The 20,361-nt window shown below is 45.3% G+C and overlaps 1 protein-coding gene across 1 annotated transcript in view; it reads right to left on the bottom strand.

Moving 5' to 3' along the window:
- GLCCI1 (glucocorticoid induced 1) overlaps nt 1-20,361 on the bottom strand; it is a 96,044-nt gene that overhangs the window by 33,064 nt on the left and 42,619 nt on the right. The window contains exons 4-5 of the mRNA XM_068235077.1: nt 10,201-10,314; nt 82-231 (exon numbers count right to left, since the gene is read on the bottom strand). Of these exons, the coding sequence (XP_068091178.1) occupies nt 82-231; nt 10,201-10,314 (264 nt within the window). The remainder of the gene's footprint in view (nt 1-81; nt 232-10,200; nt 10,315-20,361) is intronic.

The following is a 20,361-nucleotide window of genomic DNA, read 5'->3' as shown; positions in this document are numbered from 1 at the left end:
AGGAGGGAGGACCCCGCAGAGTAGCGTGGCAGGAGGGAGGACCCCCCAGAGAAACGTGGCAGGAGGGAGGATTCTCTTTACCTTGACTCCATCTTTTTCACTAGTTTCCTTTATGAAGACTTTCTCCAGCTCAGGGCTTATTCCTTCCACGTTACACGTGACTCTGGAGCCGGTGGATTTCGGTACCAGGATGCTTGCGGTGGGAACAGGAATGGATTTGGAGGATGAAGTCTGAAAAAAAAACCAGAGAGATGGTTACTACGCATCTGTGAAAATCACGTAACCCTCTGGGGGATAATTGTTGCACGTAGCTAGCACTTTGCTAGCTGCATGTATATACTGATCGCCGCCGCTCCGCGCTGATTCGCCGCTACCCGCCGTGCCGCGCCGCTCCCCCCCTCCTCCCCCCAAGACCCCGTGCGTAGCCTGGCCAATCAGTGCCAGGCAGCGCTGAGGGGTGGATCGGGACTCCCTCCGACGTCACGACGTCGTTGGCGACGGGGGAAGCCAAACAGGAAATCCCGTTCTGAACGGGATTTCCTGTTTGCTTTGATTGCCGGAGGCGATCAGAGGGGGTGGGGGGATGCCGCTGCACAGCGGCTATCATGTAGCGAGCCCTGGGCTCGCTACATGATTTAAAAAATAAAAAAATTTAAAAAATAGTGCTGCGCCACCTCCTGGGCGATATAATTGTATCCCCCAGGAGGTTAAGAGATGAGAAATACATTTTAGTATGCGTAACAATGACACGCCGCTCCATTACAGCTGAAGTCTAAAAGTTATATAATGATTTACGGAGAAGGCCAAGGACGAGAGAATTCTAACTTGCATGCAAAATGTATGCACTTCCGGATGAATCGGCCCAAATTCAAAGCGGCATACAATTTGCATGCAATCTGAATTATTGGCATCTCACTGGCCATATCTGGCCATTTCACATTTACCTCGCACACACTGACATGAAATCCCACTTCAGCCATACAGACCCCCCTGATGACCTTTTTGGTCAGGAATAGATTTCTCAGGGGAAAGGGGGTATCAGCTACTGATTGGGATGAAGTTCAATCCTGAGTTAACGTTCCTGTTTAAAGAGGGGGGGGCAGATGAGACACAGAGACATGTTCTCTGCCTCACGACATGCCTCTGTGTCCCCCCACTGCCGCTCTCTGCCCCCCACCGCCGCGCTATAGCCCCCGGAGATTGGCAACATTATTTGTCGCCATCTCGGAGGTAAACACAGGGGAGAGGGATTCCCTGTTCCAAACACCCGCCAGGGGCGTTCCTGCAGGCTTTCCAGAGCGGCCATTGGGCAGGTCTCTCTCCCTGGCCACGCCCCCTGCCGCTCCCCCTGCACACTGTGAGAGACCCACAGTCTCAGTGCAGCATGGTGACCCAGAGGCCACGAAACTGAAAGTGGGCCATGGCGGCCTGCAGGAGCGGCGGTTTTTGCGGCTACCTGATCCGCTCAGCTATCTGGATCAGGTAATTTTTTTTTTCATTTTATGAGCCCACCTCAGGCTCTCTTTAAGGTCGCTGTTAATGATGGTTGGATAGTGTAATGGTTAAGGGCTCCGCCTCTGACACAGGAGACCTGGGTTCAAATCTCGGCTCTGCCTGTTCAGTAAGCCAGCACCTATTCAGTAAGGAGTTCTATGGGCAAGACTCCCTAACAATGCTACTGCCTACTGAGTGCGCTCTAGTGGCTGCCTCGCAAGCACTTCGAGTCCGACAGGAGAAAAGCGCTATACAAAAAAGGAATTATTTTTTATGAAGACAGTTGCAGGAACAAGCGCTGTACAGGCACGCTGCTTGGGTCAGCGTTCTGCTCATGGAAGCAGGAGACGAGACTATGGGCAGCAGAACGAGTGGGTGTGGTTTGCAGGTGCTATTGACGGCTTTGAGAAGTGTCTGCAGCAAGTTATTTGCAGTCTTCTCAGAATGGAGAAGAATGTTCCATCAGCCCTGTACAGACTAACCGCTCACTCCCATTCAAAGGTCCTTCAGAACTGGTTTATTTATGGCACTTGGAAGCTTTCTACTTTTCCACATTAAGCCCAGATTTCACCTCTGCAGGGTTATAATGTATATCACAGCTTCTTAGGAAAACATCTTGTGAAGCCTAGATATCCAGAAAACGACCTGCCAAGTTCTGCAGAGTCATGCTGGGAACACACCATGAGGTTTTCAGCAGACAGATGGCTCGATAGACCATTTCCGAAAGGTCCGATCTGATCAATTTTCTCATAGAAGTGAATGGAAAGTGATCAGAAAAACAATCGGAAAGTAAATCTGTCAAAACCACTCATCGTGTATTCCTTTAAAAAATGAAAGATCACAGACCAATTTTACCACCTCAATGTAGTATGAGAACATATCTACACAGTCCATTCTATCGAGCTGAGTACACACATCAGATCAAAATCTCTGCAATCTGAGGAATTTATCTGTCACATACTGCAGGTCTGTCAGGGAGGTTTGAAAGATTCATCTTTCTAATGCTGGGAATACATGATGCGTTTTTTCGGTCGATTCTCCATTCGATTTGTTTTTCTTATTAATTTCCATTCACTTCAATGAGAAATCGAGCAGTAAAACGATCGAAAGAAAGATCGGACATGTTGGAAATTATCAAACTATCTGCTGAAAAACGCAACATGTACTCCCAGCATAAAGATGCTGTAAACACGCAAAATATCGGTTCCTGCAAAATGCATTCATATACTATAATATCTGGAGATCTCATACACGCCTTATGCTGGGCATACACAGATGGATTGCTGCTTATCAATCAAGCCGCTGATGGCTCGATTGATCATTTCCGACGTGTCCGATACCCTACCGGATCGATACTGCGCTCAAACTCCGCGGGCGGACAATGGGACAAAAACGAGCGGAAGATAAGAAGCGCCCACGGGGACGAGCGGGAATCGATCCATGCGCACACAGGGACGGGCGGGGACGTGCCAGATCGAGATCCGGCGTATAATTGCATCAGTGTATGCCCAGCATTACAGACTTTCATCTGCAGATCAGATCCACCAGGATGAATCTGAAAGATTGACAGATACATTTCTTTCGTCTGGCTCTTTTGTGGACTTTTTTTTTTTTTAACACAAACATTCTCTGTAGATTTTTTGATCTTTCACTTTCCAAAGATTTATCTTGTGTATCCAGCGTTAGTATTCAAAATCTGGTAGCCCTGGTAAATATGGTCTTTGATCTTTCATATTCATATCTTTCGAATTCTTACATACTCCAAAGACTTTTATCTCATGTGTGTACTTAGCTTAACACTGGCCTGTGAGCTGCTCTTTGGCACGGACTGACAGAATAGCTGAGGGTTTATCAGGGCTGGACATGCGGGACAGACACAGCTTCAGACATGTCCTGATATCACCAGACAGGTAGGAACTTGCTTGGCTGAAATAACACCGGAATAATACACAAAGGTGTAACCAGAAAAACAGGAGGCTGGCTTGCGAGCTGCACTAGGCTGACAGGAGGGAATTTATCATCAAAAAATGCAACAGAAACTAGGATTTATACAGTGCAAACCAGAACTTCTTTACCAAGGCAGTGGCATCACTGTGGAATGTTTCCCCCTCCCCCTCTGTGTAGTGAGCAGCAACGTCAGCTGATCTCCCATAGTGCTCTGGGGCAGAAGTCTGCATGACATCATAGCCTAGGCTGTGACATCACTGGGAGGGTGGAGTTACATGCTAATACACAGCAATAAATTATAAGGTCGCATTTCTGATGCTGAAACCGGGATAGTCAATAATGTAAAAAAACGGGTATCCCAAATAGGGATGCTCAATGAGATGTAAATAATCCCAAACTGGTACACACGATACAATTTTCTCATCAGATCGACTGGAAATTTACCATGGATTGATCATTTTTAACATGTCCGATCTGCTTTCGATCGATAATGGAATAGATTATGAGATCAGTACTTCACAAAATTGATCCCTTTATCGATCAGTAGCAGATATACTAGAGATTATCGACCAATGAGAAAATTGTATTGTGTGTGCCAGGCACTAGGCCAAGACCAGGCAGCTGTCAGGAGAGGTGGAGCATGAAAGTCCATGGTCTGATTCCGGGTCTAGCCGGGAGGGCTTTCCTGAACATCAGCGCTGCCCGAGTGTTAAAAAAAAAAAAAAAAAAAACACTGATCCCACCGACTTGCATTAAAATCACGGTGAAATCGCCACAATCATGATTTTTCAAATATTTGTGATCACTGTGATTTAAAAACAAAACAAAAAAAAAAAAATGAAAAACTCAGACAGCACTGATGGTCAGAAAAGCTTTCAGAAAGTGCTCAGTGTGTGTCTTGGTCCTAAAGATGTAAATCGAGGTGAGGAAAGATGAATATTGGGCAAACACTGACAATATGCATTGTTTAACATTGAATAAATATGGCAACCTCCATATTCTTCTCACTTCAGGTGTCCTTTAAGCATTACTGCCGCTAGGACCTGAGCCTTACGTCCCAGAGGCAGCTGCTACAGCCGCAGGGATGCACTAGTCACGTCCCTGCAGTTCGGGGTGCTGTGCGGGCGATTGTGCAGTGCAAATGCCCACGATCGAGATGTTGCCAGAAACAGGGGGGCTTGGCTGCAGGGGACAAAAGTCCCCTGTGCCAATCCGTACATGTCCGCCGAGAATGAACACCGTTTTAGCTCAAAACCAGTGTCCATTCTGAAATAGATCCACCGCTGATTTCTGCCACTTACCGCCGCTTATCGATAGATTTAGGAATGGGAGCAAAGTTCCATTGATACCTGCGTCACTTGCTTAGTTCCAATGTAGCAACACATTGCTTCCTATAGCGTATATATTGTACGCAAATAGGAAGCGCTCAATGGGGACATTTTGTGGCCAAATATTAAAAAATTATTATTCCCTAAAGTCAGTAGGTGTAATTCTACTAAGTATGTCAAGAGGATATATTATTAAATTGTGGGCTAAAAATTAGTAATGGATGTAAAACTGAAAAAATGCACCTTTATTTCCAAATAAAATTATTGTTACCATACATTATACTAGGGATATCATTTAAATGTTGCAATAACCGGGCCAAATGGCCAAATAAAACGTGTGCATTTTAATTACAGTAGCATGAATTATTTTAAAACTGTGATGTCTGAAAACTGAGAAATAATGAATTTTTTCTATTTTTCTCTTATTCCCATTATAATGCATTTAGCACTGAAATGTGAAAATTCCTCTTGTCCATAAGGTGAAAAATACCCGCGGGCTGAAATGGTTAAGAGAACAAGCACAGTTATGCTTCGTGTGGAATGACTAAATTTTTAAAATTTTTATGGCCATATCGGTCTCCCATCCTACATCCAGGTTTTTATAGCCGTCTATCTTCATATTTACTGTGACCGCTGGCCCAGGACCACCGAAAAGGATTAATTCAAAAAGCTTACCAAGGTCACCAGAACAGGAATCAGGAAGAATTCCTCCCAATGGAAACACCGGATTAGGTACAAATATCAGCGATAGAATCCTCCCTTTGGGGAATTCCCAGTCATATTCAGCGGCGAGATAAGCGGGGAAATCCCCGGACAGAGATCGGAGCTCTTCCTCATTCCCTCATTGTATCCAAAATAAAAGGAATTGGCTCAAACACAACATGTGCTGCTCGGTGTGTGAGGTCGGACAATGGGCGGCTATAAATATAGACTTCAGTGTGTATTCTCCCTGCAGAGTGACGTTACACAGCCGCCTCCTCCTTCCTCAAACACGTCACACCCCCGAGACATAAATCTGTTCCTGCAGCTAAATAAGGAGCAGGGAAACTGGAGCCATCTATTCTGCAGGGAGGCGGAGCCAGGATTCCACGCAGAGGAACGCAGCAGCACGGTGGAGCCAGGATTCCACGCGGAGGAACGCAGCAGCATGGTGGAGCCAGGATTACACGTGGAGGAACGCAGCAGAATGGCTCAGCCAGGAGGGGCTGCAGGCCGCCAACACTAAACACACAATAGGGCATACATGTCAAACTCCGGCCCGCGGGCCAAATCTGGCCCTCAGAGCTATTAAATTTGGCCCCCAAGTGGTTTCCCACTTTGCATTATGTTTGGCCCACCCTAGACCACCAGGGAAGGCATATGGGAAGGTAAGTGGAAAGCACCAAACACTAGGGAACTTTATAGGGGAGGGTGGGGGCCTCTAGACACCAGGGAACTGTATAGGGGAGTGAGGACCACTAGACACCTGGGAACTATATAAGGGAGGAAGGTGGCCAGTAGACACTGAGGGTGGCCCGCGACTTGGTCCCAGTGTACAATTTCGGCCCACTTTGTATTTGCGTTTGACACCCCTGTAATAGGGAGAGTTAATAATGTCACTTCCCAAGACAGGCTGCATCTGCATGGTTACCAGCAGAGGTGTGCAGAGCATAATTATAGGCAGGGTACACATCTTGCACTCAAAACAGATGCACCTATTATAATTAACGAAGGATGTTGGCTTCCAAAACCAGTTTGCATGCCTTGTTCCATACTGGACTGTTCCACCGCGATGAGACCAAGTAATAATAATGGAGGCCATTCTACAGGAGCAATTGCTTTTTCCACAAATCGCCATGCCTGAAGCATTCCTGGAAGGTTTGCGATCCAAAATGCTTTACGATCGCTGTACAAAAGACATTCTGCAGCAATTTTACTACCGCCACCACAACATAAAACAATACTGAAAATCACAATTGCTCTACTAATCGGCAGGATTACATTAAAGGGAACTAGAGGTAAAAGACATACGGTGGCTACCATGTTTATTTCCTGTTAAACAATACCAGTTGCCTGGCTGTCCTGCTGATCCATTTGGCTGCAGTAGTGTCTAAATAACACAAGAAGCATGTAATCACACTTCAGTCACCTGATCTGCAAGCTTGTTTTAGGGCTATGGCTAAAAGTATTGGAGACAGAGGACCAGCAGGACTGCCAGGTGATGTGCATAGTTTAAAAATAAATATGTCAGCCTCATGTCTCTCACCTTGGGTTCCCTTTAAAAAGCGCTATGAAATACATCAGAATTGCACCAGAAGTCCCTGCAAAAGCCTCTACACAAAGCGCAATCGTGCTCTTCAGTGGGTCCCAGACCTAAGTGAGGGTTTGCGTATGTGCCCAGCGCACAGACAAATTACTGCATGCAACATACACCATGCGTGAGGTGCCAGGTCCAGGGGGCATGCTTGTATATCACAGCCGAGGCATCTTATGTGTGCAGAATCACAGCATAAATCTATCCCAGTATAAATGTATAACATTCCAGTCCAGCTCTCCCTCCCTGAACTCCTGCTGTACATGCTGCAAACAGCTGCTACATCCTAACTTATAACAACTCATTGTGGCAGAGGTATCAGCAGACCACAAGCTCACAAAACTGTCAGACTCGGTGCGCAGCATCACCCACGGACTCCACCCCCCCCCCCCCCCCCTAAACCTTCACATATGAAGACTCTGCCTCCTACACAGTCACTGCTTCTGGGGAGGCATCTTGTAAAAGCCACTAACTGCGATCTCTGTTCATCATGCTTAGGCAATACACTTCCCCAGTGATCTGCAAACTTGGCCCTCCAGCTGTTAAGGAACTGCAAGTCCAATTTACGATACCAATCCAGACTCAACCAATCAAAGCCAGGAAATATTCCACAAATGTTTCATTTATTTGCAGCGGTTGTATAGCACAAACAGATCAGCACAACGTTTCGGCCGTATAGCCCTTTCTCAAGCGCTTGAGAAAGGGCTGGATTGGTATCGTAAATTGGACTTTATATTGGAGGTTTGATGGACCCTCTTTCCAATCAGTGACTCCCAACAGAAGTGTGTGTTACTGAGGCCCGCAGGTTATGTGTTCCATTGGTAAGGAACTACAAGTCCCACAATGCATTTGCTCTTATGAATCATAACTGTGGCTGTCAGACTCCTGCAATGCATTCTGGGACTTGTAGTTCCGTAACAGCTGGAGAGCCCAAGTTTGCAGATCAATGCACTACCCAATGCCTTGCTGTTGTGAGGCACTGAAACAAAAACAGCTAAGTCCAGGTAGCCCCCAACTTACCAACGACCGCTGAGACAAATGGCTGATACAAATCTTTTGAGAAAAGTTGTTTTAAAAAAATTCAAATGAAAAACGTTTGGTAAAATGACATTTCGCTGTGGTACACGAAGGGTGCAGGGGACAGGGACGGCACAGATTCGACAGATTCCGGTTAAGAGCAAACCTACAGTACCCATCTTATTTGTTAAAGAGAAATCGTGACCAAGAATTGAACTGCATCCCAATCAGTAGCTGATACCTCCTTACACATGAGAAATCTATTCCTTTTCTCAAACAGACCATCAGGGGGCGCTGTATGGCTGATATTAAGGTGAAACCCCTCCCACAGTGTGATGTCAGCACCTAGGTACTGACATCACACTGTGGGAGCCTTGTTGCATTGTGGGAAATAACAGCTGTTTATAGCTGGGTCCAACTGCCCCCCCCCCCCCCCCCAAAAAAAAGCAAGCAGCATCTCCTTCCAGTGACATCACCTGCCAGCAGTAAAAATGTCACCATGTGATAAATGTCAGAATGTAAATCAGGGAGAGGAAGTATTTTACAATGGGCAAACACTGACTAAATCATTTATACATAATTATTGTAAAAATGAAGCACTTTTGTATTACATTATTTTCACTGGCGTTCCTCTTTAACCGGGCACTACCTGTAGAGGAGTTTCTTTGTATAAAGCAATCAAAGCATGGCCAACGATTGCTTTTGTAGAGCATAAAATAAATATTGGGAATCCCCATGAGAAGATGAATTAGTCCAAAATATTTTAGACCTGTCTTTGCTGTTTAAAGAACGCTTCCAGTGAAAAAAAATAAATAAAGAGAGACAAGGCTGCCAGAATTGGTTGGGTCTCGGGGTTAATATCTCAGCCACCAGCATATAATTTAATGGACAGGTGAAGCTCCGCCCCCTCTATTGGCACAGTTGTCCATTTTTTCAAGGCTCTGGTCACTCCCACCTGCTTTGCGGGCAGCGGCAACACAACGTGATCGCGGCTAGAGCTTTGGAAGGCTTTACAACAAGAGATGCCACAAGGACTACGCCCCCCCCCCCCCCCCCGATCCTGGCAGCATTAAGACAGACAGGCTAGGTCAGTGATCTGCAAACTCAGCTCTCCAGCTATTAAGGAACTACAAGTCCCACAATGCAGGAGTCTGGCAGCCACAGACATGATTCATAGAGGCAAATGCATTGTGGGACTTGTAGTTCCGTAACAGCTGCAGAGCCAAGTTTGCAGATCTCTGGGCTAGGTCTTTTACAATGGGAGTACTCCCCCTGTGACAAATACATAAAATGCAGCTATCCTTGTTCATGTTCAAGCAGTAGAAAGTTTATTTATCTTTGTAGTTTACAAAACGTACTATTCGCCTCACTGTTCCCCACCATACGGTGCGTGCGCTCCAGTGAACATGCACCTCGGATTTAACAAAAACAAATCACACTGCCGCACTTTGAAAAGGTGCTGAATCTACTGAACTGCAAGGATTTAAAGGGATACTTAAGACACAAAAAAAAAATGTTCACTTACCTGGGGCTTCCACCAGCCCCCTGCAGCCCTCCTGTGCCCGCGCCATTACCAAACGATCCTCCATTCCCCCGCGGCGGTTAGTTTCGCTTTCACCAATCACCGCGCCTGCGCGGCTCTGTCCACACGTATCCCTGCTCACGTTCCCGTCCGCAATAGTGTCCTGCGCAGACCTTTTTTTTTTTCTTTTTTTTTTTTTAAAGCTATCCCTTGGTTTTCTTTTATATTCAAACATTTATAAAGTACGTTGAATGACTTATTGTCTTTGCTCAATGACAGTCAATGTCCCAGAGTTAAAAAACAAATTGACCTGTTTTTATCTCTCCCCTGCCCTCAGAAGTTGTATCCTGCCAGGAAAACTTTTATGCTTGATTATCAGTGATGTTTATTATCTTCTTGACAAGGTACCAACAAGGCATAAGCTGTCACCTGCATGCCTGAAAATTAACTCTTTCATCCAGAAAAATAAAACAAAAACAGCCTGGTTAATTTGTTTTGCACTGTACATACACAATTATCTCCTCATGCCACATGTCTCCTCGGGTACCCTTTAACCACATGGTAAGTGTGTCAGAACACTCTCTGGAAGGAGACCTCACCTGAGTATGACTGACTGCTATATGGTTCCCTTGTATAGGTGACAGGCTGTCTTTATCCTTGATGTGACGAGTGTTGTTTTTGGTACGCTGGAGTTGCTGTCTTAGTTTGGCGATCTGTGGAGACACGAAGAGTTAAACACAGAGGAACAGATCAGTGATTGGTGGGAAATGCGCAGTTCTGGAGGACATAGGTCATTTTTCAACAAATACAACCATCAAAATGTTCAAACAAGTATAAAGTGCTAGTAGCTGGATTAACCTACTAACTACTCAACTCTTCTTCTCCCAGCGTAGCTCCACATCTGCGGAACATAGAAAGACCACTTCCTTCAGAGGAAGTATAAGTATTTCAGCAGACATTTCTAAACATTATCTACTTGTCCTTTCTTCAGACAGTCCAAGTGAAACTGAATCTTGGGGGGTGGGGGTAGGGGGGAGAAGGTGGGGTGCACAATGGCGGCGATCAGACATTTGGCATCAGAAACTCCCTACAGCTGCACACACAGACCTACATAAAGGAGGCACTCACTGCAGAGGGAAAAGAAACTGGACTGTTGCCATGGCTGCAAGGAAAAAGAAGGTGTAACTTATCAGAGACCTCAGCTGTTCTAGGCTAAACTGGAAGAGTGGTTTTTATATTAGATTAGTTTATTAGCTGGATAAACATTGTTCGTTTTTCCTGATCACGGTAAACAGGAGGCACTATAATGCAGGAAGCTAACAGGGGACGGTCAATAAGTTTCCCATAATCTGATCTTTATGCAAAGTTTACGCAGGCTGGAATTCCAAGAGGCATAAAACCTGCATGAGCTCTGCATCACTGGCCATCCCAAATACTCCATTCTCCGCCCCTTCTCAGCGTCCGATTCAGAAAGGGAAACTGAAGATTATACCCAACTGAGCTGCCATTACTTCCTGGACCACAAAATAATTATTAGCCCAAACCTGAAGTGAAAATAAACTAATGAGATAATGAATGGTATGCGTAGCACAGCTAAGATATAGAACCTTAGTAGCAAAGAAAATAGTCTCATATGGTTTCCAGTACAGTAAAGAGTTAAGAAACTTCAGTTATGTATGCAAAAAAGCTTCTCTGAGCTTCCCGACCCAACTTGGGTGAATACAGTCGTGTTTTCTGAAGCATTTAGACATCAAAGAAACAGAGACAGCGTGAGATAAGGTTTTACTGCAGGAAAGTTCAAGGGGTGATTAGCTCTGCTTTGTTTTATAGTTTAAAATAGAGGGTGATTTGTAAACTGAAAATATGACAGAATGAACGCCTGACCCAGTACCTCAATGCAAACTCGCTGCTAGACCCACTGCAATCTGGATTTCGGCCTGCCCATTCAACCGAAACTGCCCTAAATATTGTCTGTAGCCTTAACCTCCCTGGCGGTAGGCCAGAGTTGAACTCGGGCTAAGCCGCCGGGATTTCTCAGGCCCTGGTGGGCCAATTTGTACAATTTTTTTTGTTACAAGCAGCTAGCACTTTGCTAGCTGCGTGTACTACACGATCGTCGCCGCCGCTCCGCGCTGATTCGACGCTACCCGCCGCGCCCCCCCCAGACCACTTGCGCAGCCTGGCCAATCACCGCCAGGCAGCGCTTAGGGGTGGATCGGGACTCCCTTCGACGCCATGACGTGGATGAAGTCATCCCGATTGTTGTCATGGCGACGGAGAAAGCCAAACAGGAAATCTCGTTCTGAATGGGATTTCCTGTTTGGTCTGATCGCCTGAGGTGATCGGGAGGGGAGATGCCGCTGCACAGCAGCTATCATGTAGCTAGCTACACGATTTAAAAAAAAAAAATTTCAAGTGCTGCGCTGCCCCCTGGCGGTTTTAATTGACCTCCAGGGAGGTTAACGTCCAGCGCTGCGTAATATGTTGGCGCTTTATAAATACAATAAATAAATAAATGCAATAAAAGAAAAGCTATATCACGAGAAATGCAGATAAAATACTTCTCTCTTTCCTACTAATGTTCTATTAATTATCCGTACTACACATACAATTCATGATTCTCCTTCCCTCCATTGACCTGCATCTCAGCTGACTCCTTGGTGACGTCACCTTCAACAAAGATACTAGGAGCGGTGAAGTCCCGGAAGAGCGAGCGTCGCCACTGGAACTGTCAGCAGGAAGTGACGCAGGCTGCCGGGCACCGCCGGAGTAAGAAAGCTCTGAAGTTCCCAGCTACGTGGATAGTAGAAGAAAAGGACCCAAGCACTTTACTTAAAGAGACTCTGTAACAAATTTTTCAGCCTTAGTTCTTCTATCCTATAAGTTCCTATGCCTGTTCTAATCTGCTCTGGCTTACTGCAGTCTTTCCTAACTGCACTGTCTCTGTAATAAATCAATGTATCTTTCCTCTGTCCTGTTTGTCGGGCTAAGGCTTGATTGTGTGGAATGTGCAGGGCTGCTTGTGATTGGTAGAAGCGATACACACCCTCTGCAGGCCCCCTGCAGGCTCTGAATGACTCACACACTATGCTTAGCTGAGCCTATTAGAAGCTGGTTAGTTTGTTTGTAAACACTGCCTAAAACTGTTAATTACAAGCCAGGATTGCAGCAGAGAGTGGCAGAAACAGCACAGAGGGGCACAGGATAAAATAAGGAATAGAATGGTATGCTTTTTATTGTAAGAATATTAGAGTACAGATTCTCTTTAAGGTACTCTGAGTGGACTTCTATTGTAGCGATCATCCAAGAAGTTAAAAGGCTTAAGGCTAATCATTGATTAGAGGCATAAAGGACCGGTCCTATTGCTCTATTTATAGCGGTGGAGATTTTACAAAATTTTGCTATCACCATCACGGACATATTGGATCCTTTGCCCAAGGACTTGCATACATAGGGCTGTTTCTGGTTGAAACCCCGGATCTTGCCAGTGAATTTGAACTGCTTTTTTGAAATTGAGAAGTTTTTTTTTCCATGGCTTTAGAGGGTCATGTGGGTTTGGCCAATTGACTGTGTGATTGTATGGGTGTTACGAGTGTAGATTGCATACAGGGTGGATTATTGAATTTTAGAAAAGTTTTATTACTGCTAAAAGAAGCTAGTATTTTAGTAGCGCATGTTCCTTTTTTACATCTCATTATCTCATAAGTTTATTTTGCTTCAGTGTCACTTTAAGCTTTATTTATAAAGTGCTCACATTCTGCACATTTACAGCTAAAGGAGATATTACAGCATTATTCAAATGCTACACGGGGATATTACAGCATTCAAAATAGTGATGTAACTATGTAGGGATAAATATTGCAATATATACACTGATAGCAAAATACAGTTGTGTTCAAAATGATTCAAACTTGAGTGTTTTGGCCAGTGTGCCATTGGTTTTGATCATTTCAGTCATCTTGCTTACAATTAAATCAAAGAGGCACTTGTAAGTCCGACAAATATAACATTTATAATGAAATCACCACAAATGTCTTTTCTGTGCTCACATCATTATTAGTTTTATTCAACCCCCAAGTGACATTCATTCTTAGTACTTAGTACAACATCCTTTTCCAGTTATAACAGCTTTTAAACTTGAAGCATAGCTTGACACAAGTGTCTTGCAGCGATCTGCGGGTATCTCAGCCCATTCTTCATGGACAAAAGCCTCCAGTTCAGTCACATTCTTAGGCTTGTGCGCTGCAACTGCTTTCTTTAGGTCCCACCAGAGGTTCTCAATCGGATGCAAGTCTGGTGACTGCGATGGCCACTCCAAAATGTTCCAGCCTTTAATCTGCAACCATGCTCTAGTGGACTTGGAGGTGTGCTTGGGATCATTGTCCTGTTGAAAGGTCCAACGTCTCCCAAGCCTCAGGTCTGTGACGGACTGCATCACATTTTTTCATCCAATATCTCCTGGTACTGAAGAGAATTCATGGTACCTTGCACACGCTGAAGCTTCCCTGTACCTGCAGAAGCAAAACAGCCCCAAAGCATGATTGACCCCCCGCCATGCTTCACAGTAGGCAAGGTGTTCTTTTCATCATAGGCCTTGTTCTTCCTCCTCCAAACATAGCGTTGATCCATGGGTCTAATTTTGTTTCATCAGTCCACAGAACACTACCACAAAACTTTTGTGGTTTGTCCACATGACTTTTGGCATACTGCAGTCGACTCTTCTTATTCTTTGGAGACAGCAAGGGGGTGCGCCTGGGAGTTCTGGCATGGAGGCCTTTATTACGCAGTGAGCGCCTTCTTGTCTGAGCTGAAACTTCAGTACCCGCATCTGACAAATCTTTTTTCAGTTCCTCAGCAGTCACACGGGTACTTTTCTCCACTTTGCGCCTCAGGTAGCGCACAGCAGTCAAAGTCAGCATCTTCTTTCTGCCACGACCAGGTAGCGTTTCAACAGTGCCCTTTGCCTTGAATTTGCGAATGATGCTTCCTATTGTGTCTCTTGGTATGTTTAACATGTTTGCAATCTTCTTATAGCCATTGCCCTTCCTGTGAAGAGAAATCACCTCTTCTCTTCCTGTACCATCTCTTGACTTCACCATGTTTGTAAATACACCAGTAAATGTCTAGACCAGGCCTGGGCAAACTCTGCCCTCCAGCTGTTACGGAACTACAAGTCCCACAATGCATTGCAGGAGTCTGAGAGCCACAGTCATGACTCATTAAAGCAAATGCATTGTGGGATTTGTAGTTCCGCAACAGCTGGAGGGCAGAGTTTGCCCATGCCTGGTCTAGAAGGAGTTGAGTATCACAGTCATTTTAAAGTGACTCTGTAACAAAAATTACAACGTTTTTTTCTACCATGCTACTAGTTCCTAAACCTATTCTAATCTGTTCTGGCTCACTGCAGCACTTTGTACTATCACCGTCTCTGTAATAAATCAATGTATCTTTCCCCTGTCAGACTTGTCGGCCTGTGTCTGGAAGGCTGCCAAGTTCTTCAGTGTTGAACTGTTCCTCTATGCACACTCCAGTGTGTGTTTTATTTACATAAGCCAGCAGCTTCTCTGCTATCTTATCAGTGATAGAAGAGAGCTGGATAAAAATCCTCCTATGTTAGGCTGTGAAAGTAGCTGGCTGACACATAATGAGGAATTACAAACACAGGCACAGGCAGAGCTGTCTGCAGGAAACCTGTCACTTCAGTGCATGAGAGAAGCAGGGGACAGAAGGTAAACACACAAATGATCTTTTGAGATTCAAAAGGAAAGCTGTATACAGTCTGCTTGTGTATGGATGTATTTTCTATGTGTGGACATATTGTACATCAACCTACTTCCTGTTTTGGTGGCCATTTTGTTTGTTTATAAACAAACTTTTTAAAACTGTTTTTGACTACTTTTAATGCGGCGAGGAGCGGCGAAATTGTGACAGAGGGTAATAGGAGATGTCCCCTAACGCACTGGTATGTTTACTTTTGTGCGATTTTAACAATACAGATTCTCTTTAAATCTGCCTAATTGGTGCTGATTATGCTTGATTGCTGCTCGTTAACATCCACAGGTGTTTTCAATAACTGATCGAAAACACTTGAATGAACCTCTGTTCTTAAGAGTGGTAGTCTTTAAGGGGTTGAATAATTGTGTCAATGAAGAAATCACACAAAAAACATTTAATACTGTATTACAAAAACAATTGATGTCATTTTAGTTGCATTTGGTTCTTTAAACAGTCCTTGTAAGATTTCATTCTGAACACAATTACAAACGTACACTAAATTCCCTAAAACCCTTTACAGCTTTGTGGGTTGAATAATTTTGAACACAACTGTATAACCGTCTTGCCGTTCCACACAGCATTGGGGGTTGAATCATTTTGAACACAACTGTATAACCGTCTTGCCGTTCCACACAGCCGTACAGCAAGTTTTCTTATCTTCAGAAGACACTCGGGCCAGAAACACCCAGATGACCTGACTGTACCAGGAATTTTGCAAGCAATTTTTTTTACATCGATTTGGTGGGGGGGCCACAAACAGAGACACTGAACAGGCCACATGCTTGAAGTGAACCCGAGGTCAGAGTTATATGGAGGCTGCCATATTTATTTCCTTTTAAACACTACCAGTTCCTGGCTGTCCTGCGGTAGTGTCTGAATCACACTGAGGCAGAGGATCAGCAGGACAGCCAGGCAATGTGCACTGCTTAAAAGGAAATAAATATGGCAGCCTCCGTAGGTCTATCAAATGATCAATACGATCGTTTGGGCCAACCAGGTTCTCACAAAGCACTCTGAATAATCTGATCAACAATACAATCATTCACTAAAAAAAAAAAAAAAAAAAAAAAAAAAAAATTGTACTGTTTAACCTCCTTAGCGGTAACCCCGTGCTGGACACGGGGTAAGCCGCCGGAGGGTGCCGCTCAGGCCCTGCTGGGCCGATTTACATAATTTTTTTTTTTTCTGGACGCAGCTAGCACTTTGCTAGCTGCGCCAGCACACTGATCGCCGCCGGCCCGCGCCCGATCGCCGCTATCTGTTGCGGCGCGCCCGCCCCCCCCCCCCCCCCAGCGCTGCCTGGCCAATCAGTGGCAGGCAGCGCCGAGGGGTGGATCGGGACTCCCAATGACGTCCCGACGTCGCTGACGTCGGTGCCATGGCGACAGGGGAAGCCCTCCAGGAAATCCCGTTCTTTGAACGGCATTTCCTGATCGGAGATCGCCGAAGGCGATCGAAGCGGGTGGGGGGATGCCGCTAAGCAGCGGCTATCATGTAGCGAGCCCAGGGCTCGCTGCATGATTTAAAAAAAAAACAAAAAACTGCTACGATGCCCCCTGGCGGAATTTTTCATACCGCCAGGGGGGTTACAGGGAACCTAAACTAAGAAAGGATATTAATTTTTCCTTTTATAATAATACCAGTTGCCTGGCAGTCCTGCTGATCCTGTGTCTCTAATACTTTCAGCCATAGCCCCTGAACAAGCATGCAGATCAGACTGGATTACCTGCATGATTGTCTCTGGTGTGTGATTCAGCCACTACTGCAGCCAAAGAGATCAGCAGGAATGCCAGGCAACTGGTATTGTTTAAAAGGAAACATCCATATCCCTCTCAGTTAAGGTTCCCTTTAATGGATTCCTTTCCCTGCCCTTGTTTTAACCCACGTGTCATAGGTACAGAAAGTTACCAAAGCCTCGACCTCAGATTGGGACCATGTTGGTGAGATTTTCCTCTGTCCCAATGACCCCCGAGCCATCAAGCTCACACATTTCACAGGAACATGAAGCGTTAGGAAATATGTGTACATGTAAAAAGGGCCCTGCGGTAATCTGGGCGCCAGAGATAGCACATTTTACCAATATTTTACTATTGCCTTCCCTCTACCGATACTTAACTGCTTGTTGTTTCAGGATGTAGATTCTACGTTATTAGTGCTGCTGTAGGTTTTAGGATGTAGAATCTATGTCCTCCAATAAAACTAAATTTCTGCCCGCTGTCACACGTGCACTTTCCTGTAAATTATTGCTGCTAGCAAATAATCAAAATTCAATAAAGTTGGGGGGAGCAGAAAAATAAAAAAAGTTTTAAAAGTAAAAATAATAATAATAATAATAATAATAATAATAATAATAATAAAGTGACATGGTCCCAATTTAGTGTTTTTTTTTTTAATCCTCATTTAAGTTTTAACTCCAGCCTAGCTTATTAACCCCTGCAATACCTATACCTGTTTATAAACAAATTAATGCACGCTGCATTTTTATTTATTTATCTTTGGCATCACAGCTGTGCCAGCATCTCACAAGACACATGCCGACACTGTGTGGCAACAAGCCTGAACCCTAACCATATTCTCACAAGAATCATCCCTCTACCAATATCTGACCCCAACAGTCTGACATTAAATGTAAAAGGCTCCTTAGGTAATGGGAGGGAGATCCCATTACCTAAGGAGCCTTTTACATTTAATGCATTGGTATGCGATAGTATGTGTTTTTTCCTTAGCAGTGCTTTTTTGTGGAAAAGATGGGGAACTCTGCCATAGGAAAACCTGGGGATTACTTTGAAAATCAGTTTTCTTTCAGTTATAACAGAGCAAATGATTAACCACTTGAGAACCACAGTGCTAACCCCCCCCCCCCCCCCCCCCTAAAGACCAAGCTATTGTTTTCAAAATAGTCCACTGCAGCTTTAAGGCCAAGCTGCAGGGCTGCACAACACAGCACACGACGAATGATCCTACCCCTTCCCCATTTTCTCCCCACCAACAGAGCTCTCTGTTGGTGGGGTCTGATCGCTCCCAACCCCGCCCAGCCGCCCCCCCCCCCCCCCCCTCCCCATGCTGTTTGTGTAATTTTTTTTTTTTTTTACAAATATTTATTGTATTTTTTTTTAAAATAAATTTATTTTTTTCCCCCTCTCCCTCTGCTTCCCTCCCACCCCCCACCAGCCAATCATAGCGATTGGCTGTCATCGGCTTCAGCCTATGAAAGTCGATCGCTCTCTTGTGCCCCAGAGGGGACAGCCGTGTCACACGGCTGTCCCCAGCTCAGCGCTGCTGCAGATTGCAGTGCTGTACTACATAAAAAGAAGGCGGTTTTGCCGTCTAACAGTCTCCCATCAGCGTTCGCCGCTGGGAGACTGAAGGCGGAGCCTACCAAGTGGAGGTATGCACGATCTCCTGCAATAGCCGGCCCCAGGACTTGACACCAATTGGCGTTAGGTGGTCCTGGGGCTGCCACCGCGATCACGCCCATCGGCGTGACGCAGTCTTTAGGTAGTAAAAGGACCACCATCGCAAAAAAAAAAAAAAAAAAAAGTAGACAGTTAAAATCTGGCAGAACTGACAGGTTTTGGGCCAGTGCATCGCCACATGGGTTTTATCAGGGTTTTAATTGTTTTCAACAGCATTTCCTTAACAGCAGTCTTTCTGCCAAAATAGTAAGAAACCAGCCAGCTTTCCTACTCACTTGTACACTATTTTGTCAATCAGACTTTGCCACTGCTGTTCATGAAATGCTGCTCAAAACAAAGAAAACCCTGAGAATCCCCCATGAGGAGATGGACTGGCCAAAAACCTGTGGCCTTTGTCAGATTTTAACTGCCTACTTCTTTCATGATAATAGTCCTTTAAAGGGAACCAGAGACGAAGCCTGGGTAAAAAATGAGCCTAGATCGCTCCCATGCGGTTGTCCTCTGCTGCCTCTATCGCCGCTACCGGGTCCCGTCACTTCCGGTGGACGTGGCCAAATGTACGCAAGCGCAGGATATGGAGGGAGTCCCTGCTCTTGCGTACAATTTGCTGCGTCCGCTGGCAGTGATGCACTGCGCTTGCGTTGACTGGCTCGACTGGTTGAAAGTACGGGACCCGATACCGACGGATAGAGGCAGCGGAGGACGGCGGCGTAAGAGCGATCCAGGCTTATGGGGCTGGAGGAAGCCCCAGGTATGTATAAAAGCTTTTTTCAAATGTCTCTGGTTCTCTAAGTGTAAAAGAGGCCTTTCCCTAACCAGAACCGCAAACGCCAACAATATCCAAAACTAGACATGATGTCCCAACCCTAACCAGCGTTCTTCCCCGGGTTCTATTAGAAGGTGCTCCACCCAGCCAATTTTAGTGAGCACCCGGTTGTTATCGACTCGCCTCCTCATCCCCCAATGCTGTAAGCAGAACTGTGCCAGCCCTGTATTCCCCCTACCACTCCACCAGGCTGGACAAAAATGTCTGAGGAGAAAACTGCTAACCAGCTCACCCCCTTCTCCCTGGATGACAACCTAACAAAATACATCCACACTCAAACTAAAGCTAAAAGTGATGAATAGTTTTGGATTTTTTTTCTGCATTAAATTCAAACAAGTTTAAATGTCGGCTAATATGACGGTTTAACCACGCGGTGACGGTGCGGGACAGTGAAGATGTTCGTTTGCACTTGGTAATTAACCGGCTTAGAACAATACTGATGTCTAGGTTACGGGGAGTGGGTGGAAAGTAACTAGCGAGAAGTGTAAATCGGCGGGCGTGGGCGAATCATGCATGACACATAGTAATTTGCAACCTGTGCTTTTCTTCAGACAGCTCCGCTCTCTCCCCGGATCTGACAGATTGGGGTTATGGAGGAGATTTTCATAGCGGATGACCTGAAATAACGTTCAGTAATCAGGAGCATCTTCCTCTTCTCATCTTCACAACTTTCACATGGGAGAACTTCGCACGGCCTTACGGAATACTTCTCAAAATCCTCTCATGAGAGAGTCCCAGAAAAC

This window comes from Hyperolius riggenbachi, chromosome 5, assembly GCF_040937935.1.
Source record: "Hyperolius riggenbachi isolate aHypRig1 chromosome 5, aHypRig1.pri, whole genome shotgun sequence".
In the NCBI taxonomy this organism is placed as follows: domain Eukaryota; kingdom Metazoa; phylum Chordata; class Amphibia; order Anura; family Hyperoliidae; genus Hyperolius; species Hyperolius riggenbachi.
The sequence above is the reverse complement of the archived record's forward strand: the minus strand, read 5'-3'. Positions and strand labels throughout refer to the sequence as shown.